The 18,140-nt window shown below is 46.3% G+C and overlaps 1 protein-coding gene across 2 annotated transcripts in view; it reads left to right on the top strand.

The window, feature by feature from the left end:
• The window catches only part of sbno2b (strawberry notch homolog 2b), a 313,687-nt gene that overhangs the window by 237,666 nt on the left and 57,881 nt on the right, over positions 1-18,140 (top strand). For both annotated transcript variants that reach the window (XM_072482059.1, XM_072482060.1), the window contains 4 exons: positions 1,646-1,799; positions 3,682-3,858; positions 7,012-7,109; positions 11,488-11,570. In XM_072482059.1, coding sequence (XP_072338160.1) covers positions 1,646-1,799; positions 3,682-3,858; positions 7,012-7,109; positions 11,488-11,570 — 512 coding nt within the window. The remainder of the gene's footprint in view (positions 1-1,645; positions 1,800-3,681; positions 3,859-7,011; positions 7,110-11,487; positions 11,571-18,140) is intronic.

The following is an 18,140-nucleotide window of genomic DNA, read 5'->3' as shown; positions in this document are numbered from 1 at the left end:
TTCTAATATTGCCATGGGATCTTCTACGGAGAGGGAAGGCAGGGTAACATCTCATTCAAAACTCAACACCTGTGACCATGCAGTGCCTCCCTCAGTACTGCACTGTCAGTTTAAGTAATTTGCTTCTCTGGAATGGGGAGAAAATGCAGAACTTTCTGGCTCAGAAGCATGATTGCTATCGCTGAGCAATAGCTATTTTGACACCTTTGTTTCAGACACAAATGTGGAGGGTTTGTGCTCCACCAGGATAAGGTGATGCATTTTTGTGCAACTAAATATAATCTGAATGAAAGTTATCTATCTGTCCATTATGCTAATTTGAAGCAGGAACATAGAAAATAGGAGCAGCAGGAGGCCATTCGGCCCTTCATTAGGATCATGGCTGATCACCCAATTCAAAAGCCTAATCCCGCTTTCCCTCATATCCTTTGATCCCCTTCGCCCTAAGTGCTATATCTAACTGCTTCTTGAAAACATGCAATATTTTAGCCTGAACTACTTTGTGTAGAAATGAATTCCACAGGCTCACCCCTCTCTGGGCCAGTTGTATCTTACACACAGCTGTATCTCACCCCTCTGGGCCAGTTGTAACTTACTGAGCAGGTCACTTTGACAAAACACACCTTGGTTTTGAAAGTTATTATTTTGCGGATTTTACTTCATTAAAAAAAATATAAGGGAAAAAAACTCACCATTCTTACAGCATTGAAGAAGTAATTATCACACTTTATGTCAATTGTTAAATAATATAAAATTACAGCTTTTAAGCTGTATAAACCTAAGATTTCCACAGCAAAGTGGTAGAAGTGGCTTAGGTCAGAAATTCTGTCTGCCAGTTTGCATTAAAACAGTTTCAAATGGAGGTGTTCCCACTAGGGCGGAGGTGGATGCTGCTAACTCCAAAAGGGGAACTACCAAAGGCCCTCATTGGCTTGAAGACAAAAGCAATTTAAAAGCAATCTAAATATTGCAATCTTCTTGACATCTCTCCAATGGTAATCTATCCATTTTTATTTTGGAAGTCGAACAGAAGTTCCATATTTGCCCCATAGTTCTGGTAGTAGTGGCCCTAAGAAGTATTATGTAATAATTTAATGTCATTGCCAATCTTTCACATTACCAATACTATTTGAGGGTGGCACGGTGGTTAACACTGCTGCCTCGCAGCACCAGGGACCCGGGTTAATTCCGGCCTCGGGTGACTGTGTGTAGTTTGCTCGTTCTCCCCGTGTGCGAGAAAACCGAGTGCTCCGGTTTCCTCCCACACTCCAAATATGTGCAGGTTAGGTGGATTGGCCATTCTAAATTGCCCCTTCGTGTCCAGGGATGTGTGGGTTAGGTTAAGGGGGTTATAAGAATAGGGCGGGGAAGTGAGCTTGAGTGGAGTGCTTTTACAGAGGGTCGATGAAGACTCGATGGGCCAAATGGCCTCCTTCTGCACTGTAGGGATTCTATGAAGGAAAGAAAGACTTGAGGTTTTCATGACAACCGGACATCTAGAATCGTTTTACAGCTAATGAAGTACTTTTTAAAGTATAGTTACTGTTATAATGTTGTATTGTGGGTACCAAATAAAATAATTTGATCTTCGATGCAAAATGACAATAATTTTTAACTATCATCTTTTATCATTTTTTTGTTTCAGCGGTGTGGGTGCAATGGAAATTGTTGCTATGGATATGAAAGTTAGTGGCATGTATATTGCTAGGCAACTAAGCTTTGCTGGAGTAACATTCAGAATAGAAGAAATACCTCTTGATCACAGTTTCCAACTAGTATACAACAAAGCAGCTATCTTGGTAAGGAGTTCCACTTATTTCACCAATATTCCACTACTTTTGATTTTGAAAATTAAATACCTTAGAAAACATTTTGTAGTAAACTGTAAGGGTTAAGTGTGCTATGATATTTTCTTGAAATACCATGTGTTTACCAAAACTTAAACTATGATAGGAGTCATTTTCACCTTCACTACTTGGGCGGTAAGCTGGTGGAATGAATCACTTGTTATCAAACTCACCCCATTCAAAGTAAGCTTTTGCAGGTTCTGCTCCAGTTGTTTACTTTCCACTCAGTGAAGGTGAAAATGACCCTGGTATAACTAGAACACGTGATAACAGTTAGAATTTCCAAGCTTGGTCATTGTTTCTTTTATCAGTCATCTCTTTCTCCAGAAATGGATTAAATGACACGTTTAACTATTGTAGTTCTGATTGCTAATGAAAGCTTTGATTGAAGTCTAGTAATTTGGCTCCAAAATAATCTGTTTGATATTTCAGAGCTGACCACAGTTATGGTTCAGTTTTTATCATCAGTAGGATGTCTTTCCACTGAACCAATTGCAGCTAATGATTGATTGATCTTTGCTGTGTTCAGTTAATTGATTAACTTCAGCCACTACGTTCAGCACTGCTTGTATTCTGAGGAATCAGATGAAGCTGAACAGGGCAGATAACAAGCTTCAATTCTAAACTGAGATGGGACCTGTTTCTTATACATAATAGGCTTTATTTCCAGCAGGCAGGAATTTTGATTGCCTTTCCTATGAACTCCTAACCCTGCTGTGTTTCTGGGCTCAGGGTTACTGACTTGCTGGGAGCTGTTGTTACCACTGTTTGCAGCTTTGTTGAGTTGGGTGCCTGCCTCACGTGAGGCTCCAATTGCCGCAGCGCCTCTCTGTAATATAGGTTGGCATGTGGTTCTGGCAGAAGATCCATAACCATTTAAAATCTTTTACGTTTTTGAAAATTGCATTCTATAATTCATTGCACAAAGTAAACTGACAAATTAAATTTAATCCCACCAAAGTGATGCCAAATGCTGGAGGTGTACAGGTGTTCCTTACCTTCACTGTAGCCAAAGCACCAATGACTGAAATACATAATCTGATGATATCTTGTTACTTGTGTAACAGTGCACCTGGACTTATTTGGGCAGAGTTATATGTTCAACTTCACTTTTGCTGGAAAGTCCCCACCAACTTGCCTCAACTCCCTACCTAGGCTACATCTGTTTCTAAGTATTCCCAGTGAGAAAATGCAAGCCTCATATTTGTATTATCTAAAATGAATTCGGGAATTCCTTTCAGTCGCAAATTCCTGGATTCTTAGTTCAAGCCAAAGCATGCTCCAGGGTTCTGGTGTTCATCCTCAAATGAGAGATGTTATAGACGAGAATCAGGTGGGTAAAACCTTAATACAGAAAGGGGAAATACTCAATAAGCAGTTCCTGTTTTATTGTGACTGAGCAAACCAACATTTTAATTATACCATATTTATCCCATCATCTTCCTCAATAAAAGAATAGGCTAAATCTAACCTATGGAAGCAAATACTCAAGTTTTTCGCCCCAGATATTTCTAGGCTGTGAGACAGTGCATAATCTTTTAATTTCTTCAGGTTATATTAAAGACAATACAAAATGTCTACTGAATCAAATATTATTTATTTATTTTAAGAAGCATAGATTAAGCAAGCCCTGTATTCTTTCTCAAATGTTAAGTTCTTATGATCGAGCAGAAATCATCTTTTAGAGATAATGAGTGCAAGTGTTCAATTTATTAGTTAGATATGGCAGAAAATAATTTCATGCTTCTGTCTTGCAACAGTTTCTGAGATGTTAAGCTCTATAGAAACCTGTCAGGATGTTTATGTTATGCCTGAAAAAGGGTTTCTTTTTCAGTGGGCTAAAGCAATGAATACTTTTCAACAAGCAGCAGACTTAATTGGTTTGGAGTCCAGGAAATCTCTTTGGGGACAGTTTTGGTCTGCGCATCAACGCTTCTTCAAGTACCTGTGTATTGCTGCCAAAGTTAGACGTTTAGTAGAAATAGGCAAACAAGAACTGCAGAGAGGCAAGGTAAGGTGTCACTTTCTGCTTTCAAACTGTGTAGAAGACAATTTTTTTATTGCTTAATGGAAATAGCATATTTTCAGGTAGACAAATAGATGACCAGGTATAATTATGGCACAAATATAAGGATATAATATGGAACATCCTGTGTTTTGACAATGTTTGACATTTCTTTTGATTATACAGTCGGAATCGCTTTAATTTAATGTTAGCTCTATCTCTGTGGCCAACATAAATCTCCATAAATTTGTTTCTGTCCTTTTGCAGTCATTATTTGCATAGCACCAACTTTGGATAGATAGCATATAATCAACACTTACGATCATAATGCAGAGTTCTGGGCCATATAATGATGCCATTAAATCAGTTCAGTTCTAGTCAACTTGTTTGTCAATACTACGCATGCTATCTGTACATAAAAATTTCACTGTAACCGGGTTTCTGGTATTTTAATTGTGCAGTTTCAAACAAGAATGCAAATAATCGCTTTAATTTAATGTTAGCTCTGTCTCAGTGGCCAACATAAATCTCCATAAATTTGTGCACCGTATTTGTGCTCCATAAAGAATGCACCGTCACAGACTTCATGAGCAAATGTGTGGACGACTGCTTGCCAAAGAAAGCAGTACGTACGTTCCCCAACCGGAAACCATGGCTCAATCGCGAGATTGACTCCCTACTGAAGGACAGATCTGAGGCGTTCAAGACAGACGATCCTGACCTATACAAGAAATCCAGGTACGACCTCCGCAAAGCCATCCGAGATGCCAAGAGAGAATATCAAACCACGCTAGAGTCACAGACAGACTCTCGGCAGTTGTGGCAAGGACTAAACAACATAACGGGCTATAAAACGAAGCCGAGCAGTATCTCTGGCAGCAGCGCACTCCTCCCCGATGAACTCAATGCATTCTATGCTCGGTTCGAGCAGGTAACCAACAATCCGCTGGCGAGTGCCCCAGCAGCCCATAATTCACCCATACCCACCATCACAGCTTCCAAAGTCAGATTGGCCTTCCTGAAAGTGAACCCTCGGAAGGTGACGGGCCCAGACGGGATCCCTGGTCGTGCACTCAGAGCCTGCGCAGACCAGCTGGCAGAGGTATTCGCGGACATCTTTAACCTGTCCCTACTCCACTCCGAGGCCCCCACCTGCTTCGAGAAGACCACCATCATACCGGTACCAAAGAAGAACCAGGCAACGTGCCTCAATGACTACAATCCAGTGGCCCTGACTTCAGTCGTAATGAAGTGCTTCGAGAGGTTGATCATGAAGTGCATCACCTCCATACTCCCAGAATACCTTGATCCACTGCAATACGCATACCGCTGCAACCGGTCCACATCAGACGCCATTTCCCTGGCTCCACACTCATCCCTAGAGCATCTCAAAAACAAGGACTCCTACATCAGACTCCTATTTATTAACTACAGCTCCGCCTTCAACACCATACTCCTAGCCAAGCTCATATAAAAGCTCCAAAACCTAGAACTTGGCTCCCCACTCTGCAACTGGATCCTCGATTTTCTGACCAACAGTCCACAATCAGTAAGAATGAACAACAACACCTCCTCCACAATAGTCCTCAACACCGGGGCCCCACAAGGCTGCGTACTTAGCCCCCTACTCTACTCCCTGTACACACACGACTGCGTGGCAAAACTTGGTCCCAACTCCATCTACAAGTTTGCTGACGATACGACCATAGTGGGCCGGATCTCGGATAACGACGAGTCAGAATACAGGCGGGAGATAGAGAACCTAGTGGAGTGGTGTAGCGACAACAATCTCTCCCTCAATGCCAGCAAAACTAAAGAGCTGGTCATTGACTTCAGGAAGCAAAGTACTGTACACACCCCTGTCAGCATCAACGGGCCGAGGTGGAGATGGTTAGCAGTTTCAAATTCCTAGGGGTACACATCTCTAAAAATCTGTCCTGGTCCACCCACGTCGACGCTACCACCAAGAAAGCACAACAGCGCCTATACTTCCTCAGGAAACTAAGGAAATTCGGCATGTCCACATTAACCCTTACCAACTTTTACAGATGCACCATAGAAAGCATCCTATCGGGCTGCATCACAGCCTGGTATGGCAACTGCTCGGCCCAGGACCGCAAGAAACTTCAGAGAGTCGTGAACACCGCCCAGTCCATCACACGAACCTGCCTCCCATCCATTGACTCCATCTACACCTCCCACTGCCTGGGGAAAGCGGGCAGCATAATCAAAGATCCCTCCCACCCGGCTTACTCACTCTTCCAACTTCTTCCATCGGGCAGGAGATACAGAAGTCTGAGAACACGCACGAACAGACTCAAAAACAGCTTCTTCCCCACTGTTACCAGACTCCTAAATGACCCTCTTATGGACTGAGCTCATTAACACTACACCCTGTATGCTTCATCCGATGCCAGTGCTTATGTAGTTACATTGTATATGTTGTGTTGCCCTATTATGTATTTTATTTTATTCCCTTTTCTTCCCATGTATTTAATGATCTGTTGAGCTGCTCGCAGAAAAATACTTTTCACTGTACCTCGGTACACGTGACAATAAACAAATCCAATCCAAATAGATGTGATTTCCATGCCAAAAATAAGATAGTATCACTTTCAATGGCTGTATTTTGTACCTAACATTTTAATCCCAACTTTTCTATATAACCTCAATTTTTGTATTGAATGCTATCGATATACACTGGAAGTATAATATGAATGGATGCAGAACTTGATTGCTGCTAGTCATATCACAGAGCAATATTGATTCATCCATCACAATAGGAAAGGGCCATTCAGTCCCTCATGCATTTCCTTACATCTGTACCTCAATTCAATTGACCTTCCTTTGGCCCATATCTCTTGACGCACTCCCCTAATTTAAAAAAAAGGTCACTCTCATTCATAAGAATTCAAATTGGCACGGTATCCACAGCCTATCGGAGAGTGAGCTCCAGTTTCCACTACTCGGCATTATTCTCCTGTCAAAATCCTCTGACTTCCCAGCAACCTCCTCAACCATTAAAGGAACAATAATAACAAATAAATGTATGAAATTGGAATATTCAGCCCACTTACCCATGGTGCTGACTGTGGAAAGATGGATTGAGTGACTGACCATCCATTTACCTCATGGAATTTTACTGTGTGTCCATTCCAGTGCATTGTTATTGGACTGCAATCAACAGGTGAGGCTCGGACACGAGAAGTGCTTGATGAGAATGACGGCCATCTTAACCAATTTGTATCTGCTGCAGTGTAAGTATTGGTGTCATTGCCACGTCAATGGCTGTTGAATAGTTAAAATCAATGGCTTAACTCTTATCTAATTGTTGCAGTTGCAACTTTGATATAGTTTCCAGAAGTTCAAATTGTAAAAGCTGCTTTGATTATCAAATATACCTACTTCAAAAGCATTTAAGATGTTTATATCTGTACCTACTTATTAAAGGATTGGCCCCATTTACAAAGGTGGTTGCAGAAAATATATTTTTTTCTCCAGTCTTTGCAGCAAACCTTGTCAGACTCCCATGATGAAGTCCTCCGCCAATAGTTTTCAGGCGTACCAGAAACAAGTGTACTTTACATCTTGAATTATATCCACAGAGCACAAATTTGACATTTAGAGTCCCAACCACACACCTCTTCACCCCTCCCTTGCAGCTCCAAACATTGATTGTCTCATAATGGGCGGCACAGTGGTTAGCACTGCTGCCTCACAGAGCCAGGGACCCGGTTCGATTCCCGGCTTGGGTCACTGTCTGTGCGGAGTCTGCACATTCTCCCCGTGTCTGCGTGGGTTTCCTCCGGGTGCTCCGGTTTCCTCCCACAGTCCAAAGATGTGCAGGTTAGGTGGGGTTATTGAGATAGGGCATGGGGTGGGCCCAGGTGGGAGTGCTCTTTCAGAAGGTTGGTACACACTTGATGGGCCAAATGGCTTCCTTCTGCACCGTAGGGATTCAGTGGATTCTATTCTATGGAAGGGGTGGGCTACATGGTTCAAAAGTCCATTGAGGAAACTTGAACATACAGCCAGGGTCTAGTTTCTGGTTGCTCTGATCTCCTGAAGTTACTGCGGGGGGGCTCGCCATAATTGGCTGCAAGCCCCCTCTTCATCAAAATTGTTTGGCTTAATTTTGTTTATACAGGAAGAAGATCTTGGCACCCAGTGATGTCACTTTTAATGGGCCCTGGTATCATGGAATGTGATTGATCTAGTTCATTGTTGCACAAAATAATATAAAACGGAGTTTGCCAAATATTGGGCAGCACGGTAGCACAAGTGGTTAGCACTGTGGCTTCACAGTGCCAGAGTTCCAGTTTCGATTCCCCGCTGGGTCACTGTCTGCGCGGAGTCTGCATGTTCTCCCCGTGTGTGCGTGGGTTTCCTCCGGGTGCTCCGGTTTCCTCCCACAGTCCAAGGAAGTGCAGGTTAGTGGATTGGCCATGATAAATTGCTCTTAGTGACCAAAAAGGTTAGGAGGGGTTATTGGGTTACGGGGATAGGGTGGAAGTGAGGGCTTAAGTGGGTTGGTGCAGACTTGATGGGCTGAATGGTCTCCTTCTGCACTGTCTGTTCTATGTAAATATATGTTTTTTATAATAATAATCTTTATTAGTGTCACAAGTCGGCTTACATTAACACTGCAATGAAGTTACTGAAAATCCCCTCGTCGCCACATTCTGGCACCTGTTCGGTTACACAGAGGGAGAATTCAGAATGTCCAAATTACCTAACTAGCATGTCATGGGAGGAAACCAGAGGAAACCCACGCAGACACAGGGAAAACGTGCAGACCCTGCACAGAGAGTGACCCTCGCCGGAAATCGATCCCAGGACCCTGGTGCTGTGAAGCAACAGTGCTAACCACTGTGCTGCCGTGCCACAACAGCAGCCTTTTAGTGTGTTGACTTCTTGCCAGAGAATTTGGAAAATTACCAAAGCTTTTCCTGTTATTTTCTAAATAGATAAATTTTGTAATAAAATCTACTTAATGTTAAATCGTTGGTTTAGATTAAAGTACTAAATTTAGCACATTCTCCCTGTGTTTGCGTGGGTCTCACCCCCACAGCCAAAGATGTGCAGGATAGGTGGATTGCCTCTTAATTGGAAAAAAAAAGAATTGGGTACTCTAAATTTATTTTTTTTAAGTACTAAATTTAGCTGTGATGATTTTCTTGTGTAAGATTTGCAGTTATACATGTTAACGTGTAAATACATCTGACCTTTGCATTGCCACTTACATGGATTGCTTTAAAAATTTTAATTTACATGAATATAAATGGATGTGACCTTTGTCTTAATACTTTAAAACCACAGAACTAAGAATTTAATACATGAAAGTAGTTGCAAAAATATAATATATACTTAGGGCTGAATAATACAGGGGCACGAACAGCATGCCCCCGGAAGCAAAGTTGGCAAGGAACCTAGTCACTCCGCGCCAGCCAGCCCCCCAGCCGTAATGTGTAGCGGGCAAGCTAACCCGAGGGCCGAGTGAGGGGCGGTCCTGCCCTCTGGAGCTGCTGGCTAATCCAATTGGACGGCAGCTCCATAAATCCTGGTAGCACCCCCACTGAGTGGGTCAGTGGCTGCTGCTGGGACTCAGAGGAGGAAGCAGACCCTGGATCCCTGGGAATCCTGATGGGAGTTTCGGCCAGGGAGGGTATGAGCGGGTCCGCTCTGATAACCCCCTGAGTCTGATATCCTTTCAGCATCACTTTCTACATTCACCCAGGAGAAATGGCTCCTGAGATGTGATACTGAATATGTGAAGGTACCCAAGAAACTATCAAATTGTGAATCAGCCTCTTCAGGACATTATGGGGCTGGTTTAGCACAGTGGGCTATATAGCTGGCTTGCAATGCAGAACAAGGCCAGCAGCGCGGGTTCAATTCCCGTACCGGCCTCCCCGAACAGGCGCCGGAATGTGGCAACTAGGGGCTTTTCACAGTAACTTCATTGAAGCCGACTTGTGACAATAAGCGATTATTATTATTATTATTGAAGAAAACTTGGAGATAACATTTTTAAAATCTCAACAATTTATTTCCCACATACAAAAAGATAATACAATCTAAAAGGTGATATTGACTGAAATCCTGGTGAAAGGGTGTGCGCATCTTTTCTTCATGATTTCTGTCAATCTTCCACCAAAGTTATTGCAGGAATTCAGAAGAACCTCTGTGGAAATTCCAGTCCGGCATCGCGCCACCCCAAAGGTGCAGAATCCTCTGCATCTTGACCGGCCGAGCCCTAACCTTGAGGGGCTAGGCCCGCGGACTGATTTCCGCCCCGTCAGCTGGCGGGAAAGGCCTTTGGTGCCCCGCCAGCTGGCGCGGACGTGACATTGCCGGGCGGCACATGCGCGGGAGCGTCAGCGGCCGCTCACGGCATCCCCGCGCATGCGCAGTGGAGGGAGTCTCTTCCGCCTCCGCCATGGTGGAGACCGTGGCGAAGGCGGAAAGAAAAGAGTGCCCCCACGGCACAGGCCCGCCCACGGACCGGTGGGCCCCGATCGCGGGCCAGGCCACCGTGGGGGTAAGAGAGGTGGTTTAATCCACGCCGGCGGGACAGGCATTCCAGCAGCGGGACTTCGGCCCATCCGGGCCGGAGAATCGCTGGGGGCGGGGGACCCGCCAACCGGCGCGACGCGATTCCCGCCCCCGCGGAATCTCCGGTGCCAGAGAATTCGGCAACCGGCGGGGGCGGGATTCACGCCAGCCCTCGGCGATTCTCCAACCCGGCGGGGGATCGGAGAATCCCGCCCCAGATTCCTCATACAATCAAATACTCCTTATGTGTCAACAGCATATTGTACAATAAGTGGAAGCGTCTGCACATGCACCTGTGGGGATGCTCAAATCCGAGAGGAAGCTACTGCTCGTGGTTTGCACAGCCTGTATAGTTTATCTGCTGCAGTTGAGCATATTAAATAGTATTACTCCCAAGAATTAGTACTGGTCCACACAAACAAGGACCAGTCGTAACAGGAGAGCTGGATGGGGGCGGGGGGGGATCTCCCAGGCCATTGGAGACCCCGGGTGGTCAGGGACAGGGCAGGGTGGCATTTCTGGCACTGCCAGGGTTCCCGGGTGGTACTGCTAGGCGGGCAGGTGCACTGCCAGGGTGTGAGGGTGGTACTGCCCGGGTACCATGTTGGTACTGCTGGGGTTGGGCCAGGGGGTGACCTCAGGTAGAGGGGTGAGGGGGGTCCCGGGAGCCGACCCAAGGTTGGGGGGTGAGGGGGTATGTCAAAAACAGGTGGGCCTGAAATGGGATTGGGGGGGTGGGTGATCGGACAGCCTTCCAAAATGACACCTCGATCTGCGAGGAGCCTTTCACCTTGCCAGCAGGAAATCCCTCGACTTTAGCTCAGGTCTGCTGAATCGCAGCCCATATATCAGTGAACTGCACAGTTTGCATCTACTTCACTACAAGACATGAAGGAACAAGCGAAGGAATGCTTACATTTTACTTTAGATGATAGTTTACGTTTTCTGTATTTCATAAATAGCTTGACACAGTAAATGCCTTTGTAATAAAATTTAATAAATGCATTTTAAGAAGGAATATAATATTTAAGTGTTTGAAAGTCTTGAGTGGCTGGATTAAATTTTACATTTTATTTACAGCGGTGTCTTTAAGTCACTCATTCAGAAGCACTTCCCTTCAACAAAGAGAAAGAAAGAAAAGGGAACAGGGACAAAAAGGAAACGTAAGATGATATTAAAATTAAAGATTACTTTTTAAGAAGTAAAAGTACAGATAAGGAATCTCGTGATGTTTCTTTGGTTCGTTGCTCATTAGCTAGTCAATGACAACCTACTTTTGGACCGAGAATTTGGCCCTTAAGTTTTAAAAGCAGGAGAGTAAAGTCTGATTTCCACCTTTGGAGGCAGGGAGGGCAAACTTGGGGTAGATAGAGCCTCATTATGTCAGGATTCTACTGGGTTCGTTCTGACCATTTATACGTTTCAGCTGGGAGAACGGTCAGATCTTTGGCTCACATTTCAAAAGGGTTGTATCTTTGGAATTCTCATACTTCCCAACGAGCCCGGCCTTTGCTACCTTGAAAGCTCTGAGCAAAATTCACACCAACAAAAAGTCTTCCGAAGCCCCAAACATTTACTCGAAAAAGGTAAATCAGTCACCTTTCCTGGAGGCAAAATATGGAAGATTGCAGAAGCTAGGGACAGAATGTAGCAGGCCCAATGGCCACAGGCGCAAATTCTGTTATGACCGCTAAATCTCACGAGAACGCCATAATTGGATTTGCACCGGCAAGATTCCCGCTCACCTCCCAGTGACATGATCAGGGGTCGTTAACCAGACTTGCATGGTTTGAAATGTATTTTTTAATTTCATTAAATGGCATCATGCCATAGTGTTCAGCCATGTTAAATCCACCCCTCCCCCCTTTAGATCCACCCTCTTTCCCCTGCCCCCCCCCCCCCCCCCCCCCCCCCCCCCCCGGCGGCGTGACATCACGCCGCCGCAAAGCACTACTGGACTGGAGTTTGAAAACAGAAACCAGTTGTGATAACTGCATGAGGAGGCGAGTACAGCCCCTGGGTGTTGAGATGCAGGCCGAAGACTCTGAGGGTGTGTGTGTGCGTGCTGAGACTGAAGGGAGGTGAGGGTGGTGCCAGTGAAAGGAGAGGGGGTTGGTGCCAGTGAGAGCAGGAGTGCCCTGGTTGGGGGGGGGGGGGTGATCCTTGCCAGCACTTTGAAACTGCACAGAATGCTGTTTAATCAGTTGAGAAAAGGGGCGCGATTCCCCGCTCCCGCGACTAAGTGCCCACACCGTTGAGGTTCACGACGGCGCAAAACGGCCCCGTTCTCGACCGATTCAGGGCCCGAAAATGGGCTAGGATCCCAGGGGCTAGGGAGAAACTCGGAAGGGGTGTCGCGAAAGCAGCGTCGTCAGCGCGCGCCAGGCATTGGCGCCGCATAAAAGCGGCGCCGCGTCACCCGCGCATGTGAGGGTTGCCGTCGTCCCCAAGGCCGCCCTGCAAGAAGATGTCGGATCGATCTTGCGGGGCGCGGAGGAAAGGAGGTCCTCCTTCAGAGAGGCCGGTCCTCCAGACCCCTTTTGAGTCCTACCCCGGTGAAAGAACCCCCCCGCCCCCCCACAGGCCGCCGCCCCCCCCCCCCCCCCCCCCCCCCCCCCCCCAGCGTTCCCGTGCTGTTCCGGCCGGCAGCGACCAGGTGAGGATGACGCCGGCGGGAAGCCGCCGTTTTGGGCAGGCCGCTCGGCCATCCGGGCCGGAGAATAGCGGGTGTAGCGGAGAATCGCCATTTTGGGTGTCCCGGGCGATTCTCCGGCCTGCGCCGCACAGAACGTTGTCGCCGCTTGGGTGAATCGGGGGAGGGCGTCGGACCGGCGTCGCGGGGAAAAATGGCGTGCCAGGCGATTCTCCCAACCGGCGCTGGGGCGGGGAATCGCACCCAAGATGTCTGTGTGAAGCCAGCGAGATTCACAGAGCTTTTCCTGCCGGATCCAGCACTCTGCAATTTTGGGAATATTCTTTTTTTTAAATAAATTTATAGTGCCCAATTCAATTTTTCCAATTAAGGGGCAATTTAGCGCGGCCAATCCACCTACCCTGCACATCTTTTGTCTTATGGGCGCGAGACCCACGCAAACACGGGGAGTATGTGCAAACTCCACACGGACAGTGACCCAGAGCCGGGATCGAACCTGGGACCTTGGCACCGTGAGGCAGCAGGGCTAACCACTGCGCCACCGTGCTGCCTGGAAAATTCTGCCCAAGATGTTGTTCTTTGTTTTGTTGAGCCTACGTTTTTTTAAAAATATTTTCATTAACATTTTTAATTGTAACAAAGTAATGCCACATTAAAAAACCAAGATATAAAGATACAACGCATGATTAGCACAAACAATAATTAACAACCCCACTAAATTCAACCCTTCGACATAAAACTATAAAGAGATGAACATTGCCACCCCCACCCCCCCAACAGCTGACAGTGACTAACTCTCTGAAAAAGGAAATGAATGGCTGCCATCTCGAGTAGAACCCTTCTACCGACCCCCTAATGGTCAAATTGACCTTCCCTAGATCTAGGTCACCCAACCGGGCCAAGACACTGGGCAGAGTAGGAAATCTCCACCCCAGCAGCACCCGCCTCTGGGCTATCAACGAGGCAAAATCGAGGACATCCGGCTTCACCCCCCTCATTCAGCACCGGCGAGTCCGAAAACCCGAAAATGGCCACCAGCGGACGAGGCTCCAGCTCCATATCAACAATCCCTGACATGGTGTTAAAGAAGGAGACCCAGGAGTTTACAAGTTTAGGACACGATCAGAACATGTGGGTATGATTCGCTGGCCCACGTGAACGTTCACACCTATCCCCCACCCTCGAGAAAAAACACTCCTCCTCGTCTTGGTCAGACACGCCCTGTGCACCACCTTGAACTGAATCGAGCTGAGCCCCGCACATGAGGAGGTTGAGTTGACGCTGTGAAGAGCCTCACTCCACAACACTCCACTCCACCCCCCCCCCCCCCCCAAATCAAAAACCAGACCCAGCTCACCCACCCACTTCACCTTCACCTCATCCAATGAGGTTTACTCCGCCAACAGGATCTGGCCATAAATGTCCGAAATTTTCCCCATACCCAACTCGGCCAGAGATGAGACTATTCAAGAGGGAGTGCAAAGGTGGCAAGGGAAATGAAGGGATCTCCTTATGCAAGAAATTACAAACCTGGAAATTCATATACCCCACGCTTCTAAGATTCTGTCTCATATTACATATTACATCTCCTGGTGCAATTCTCCAGATCATCCACCTTGGCCCTCAGTGCTTTATTGTCACTTGCCATCCCAGCTTCCAAGAAGACAATCTGATCGTTCTGCTTCGAGAGAGCCACCTCCACACTTTTTAACCCCGCGCCATATGCCTTTACCATCTCATCAGTCTTCACCAATGCCGACCAAATGGGAGCAAGGACACTTCTATTGATTTACGGAGGGCTTTGGCGACAACCCGCCTCTGTTTCTGCAATTTTGCTGCCAAGATGCCTGTAAGCATCTCGGCCGTCAATGGAGCGGCCGGATCCGGTCAAGGTAGGGGCCTACCCCATTTTCTCAGCAGAAGAGCCTAAAGAGGCTTCTGAATCCATTGACAAATCTTTACTTGCTGGCTCCCTTGAGCTGGACATTCTGGCATTTCCCTTGTGTGGGAACCTTACCCCATTGAATTACTGAGGTTTTAACCCAAACGCCCCCCAAAGAAAACTGGTCAAAAAGGGGGGACCTGGGGGTCATGGTGAAACAGTCGCTGAAGGTTGGCATTCGGGTACAGCAGGCGGAGAGGAAAGCTAATGGCATGCTGGCCTTCATAGCGAGAGGGTTTGAGTATAGATGTAGGGATGTCTTGCTGCAGTTATACAGGACCTTGGTGAGGCCACACCTTGAGTATTGTGCGCAGTTTTGGTCTCCTAGTTTGAGGAAGGCCATTCTTGCTATTGAGGGTGTCCAGCGAAGGTTCACCAGACTAATTCCCGGGATGGCAGGACTGGCACATGAAGAAAGATTGGATCGACTGGGATTGTACTGACTGTAGTTTCGAAGAATGAGAGGGGATCTCATAGAAACATATAAAATCCTGATGGGACTGGACAGGCTGGATGCAGGAAGAATGTTCCCGATGTTGGGGTCCTCTAGAACTAGGGGTCACAGCCTAAGAATAAGGGCTCAGCCATTCAGGACTGAGATGAGGAAGAACTTCTTCTCTCAGAGAGTTGTGAGCTTGTGGAATTCTCGAGTACAGAAAGCTGTTGGGGCCGGTTCATTGGATATATTGAAGAGGGAGCCGGACGTGGGCCTTGCGGCTAAAGGGATCAAGGGGTGTGGAGAGAAAGTGGGAGTGCAGTGCTGAACTCCTGCACCGATTTTCTATGTTTCTCTGAAAAGGGTTAAAAGTAAAGCACCCTGACGGGAGCCCCTCAGTGTGCTGCTGCTCCCTGCATGCTGCCACCGGGAGTCATGTTCAGCCCAGGTTGATCTCGGATAAAGATGGCTGTGGATACGTCAGCTTCACCGATCATGCTGAGGTCGGCACAGCTAATGCAGGTGCCAACAACCCACCCTGGTCATACAAATAACCCTGTCTGCAGCATTTGGATCAGACTCTTTGGGCAGGATTTACTCCGCTCCCACGGCAGCGCACGGGTTTCCCGGCAACAAGGGGTCCCCTTGACAACGGCGGGAACGGTAGAACCCGCTGGCGGGTCCCCTCCGTCACCAAAAACCCAGTGGCGGGTTGGCAGCTAATTCCTGCCCACAAACTGTATCGAGGGCAACCAGTGATTCTGCTCTGCCACATTTGCACGAGCAGAGTAGCACCCCAAGGAACTTTGGGATTAAAATGTTTAAAATGGCAACATTATACAGCATGCTCACAATTTTAAATGAGTGATTAAATTAAAAGCAAATATGTAGATGACCTTTAGAATGGAGATTTAAAAGAGGTGTTCAAAATCACACATTGTTTTGATAGAGTAAATAAAGATAATGGGCCCGATTTAATGGCCACACTGCCCACGAAAAGCAGCACGCCACGACACAGCGTGGCCAATAAAAGCCAGGAGACCCCGCTCCCAGGATCTACCAGCTCGCAACACCTCGTGAGATCTAACGTTGTGATGTGAATCCCACCCATTGTGGGTGGGATCACTTTTTAGCAAATCTGCATATTAAGATGAGACAGCTAGTCCCACTTTAATGTGCAGATTCCCGAGGTACCCGAGGCGCGGGATCAATCTCGTTCAAAAGAGCCAGAGGAGACATGAGGACTTCTTATTATGTATAGTGAGTTGTTGTGTTCTGGAACGCACTGCCTGAAAACCTGGCGGAAACAGAGTCAGTAACTTTCAGAAGGAAGTTGGAAAAATATCTGAAGGGAAAAATACCCAATTTTCATGGGGAAAGAGCAGGAGAATGGGAACAATGGGATAGTTCTGCCAAAGAGCCTTACAATGAGATTCACACGGATGATCCCAGGAATGGTAGGCCTAACATACGATGAACGTCTGAGGATCCTGGGATTATATTCATTGGAGTTTAGGAGGTTGAGGGGAGATCTAATAGAAACTTACAAGATAATGAATGGCTTAGATAGGGTGGACGTAGGGAAGTTGTTTCCATTAGCAGGGGAGACTAGGACCCGGAGGCACAGCCTTAGAATAAAAGGGAGTCACTTTAGAACAGAGATGAGGAGAAATTTCTTCAGCCAGAGAGTGGTGGGTCTGTGGAATTCATTGCCACAGAGGGCGGTGGAGGCCGGGACGTTGAGTGTCTTTAAGACAGAAGTTGATAAATTCTTGATTTCTCGAGGAATTAAGGGCTATGGAGAGTGAGCGGGTAAATGGAGTTGAAATCAGCCGTGATTGAATGGCGGAGTGGACTCGATGGGCCGAATGGCCTTACTTCCGCTCCTATGTCTTATGGTCTTAATGTTTCTGACGTGACTTATCTCGATTTCTTAAAAGATTGGGCGGTGTACTGATGGCTACTTTGTGATGTATTGAGATGTGGGAGTTCACCGTGAAGACAGGGAAACTGATACGTTACTTTTACAGCAGCATAAAATAGTGGGCATTTTTTCATAACAGTAATACTTCATTACAGCAAGATTAAGGCTCTGAAAATACCTCATGAGGGACTGGGACGCAAACATTTAATGCACTAATTTACAACTTTTATCTTTGCTAATTTAACTGAGGCATTAAGCTATTTTAAATAACTAAGCAAACGCCTCTTATCTGGCAGATGCAGCATTCACACAGCATTATCGCTCAAGATAATTTCACAATTTAAATACATGTGCTCGACCAAAAATGGAGGCTAAAGTGAAGATAGTTTACAAAGCTGTTAACTGCCGACTGTTCACAACCAACACTGACAGTATACCGGAAACTTGCTCCTTCTCATTTCTCGCCAATGCAATCAGTTGAATATAACTTTTTGTTAAATAAGAAGCTTTTGTTTCCTTCCGTTTCTGTGTAGCACTGATACAATCACTGCTTGTAAATTGCTTTGAAATAAGTGATAACTTCTGCAGGTGTGATTGCTTAACCGCTCCCTTTATATCAGACCTTAAGTTGTGCTTCAACAATATTTTTGCATGTTATGTACTTTTATTGCCTGAAATTAGGACCTGGAAATTAAATGTCACAGTGCACTCCACACAGGAAAAGTGATGAATGTTAAATTGGTTAGAGTGCCCTGTGTGTCTCCAGAGGTTATGGCTA

The sequence above is a fragment of the Scyliorhinus torazame genome, chromosome 18 (genome assembly GCF_047496885.1).
Source record: "Scyliorhinus torazame isolate Kashiwa2021f chromosome 18, sScyTor2.1, whole genome shotgun sequence".
Classification (NCBI taxonomy): domain Eukaryota; kingdom Metazoa; phylum Chordata; class Chondrichthyes; order Carcharhiniformes; family Scyliorhinidae; genus Scyliorhinus; species Scyliorhinus torazame.
This window is presented reverse-complemented; position numbering and strand designations above follow the sequence as displayed.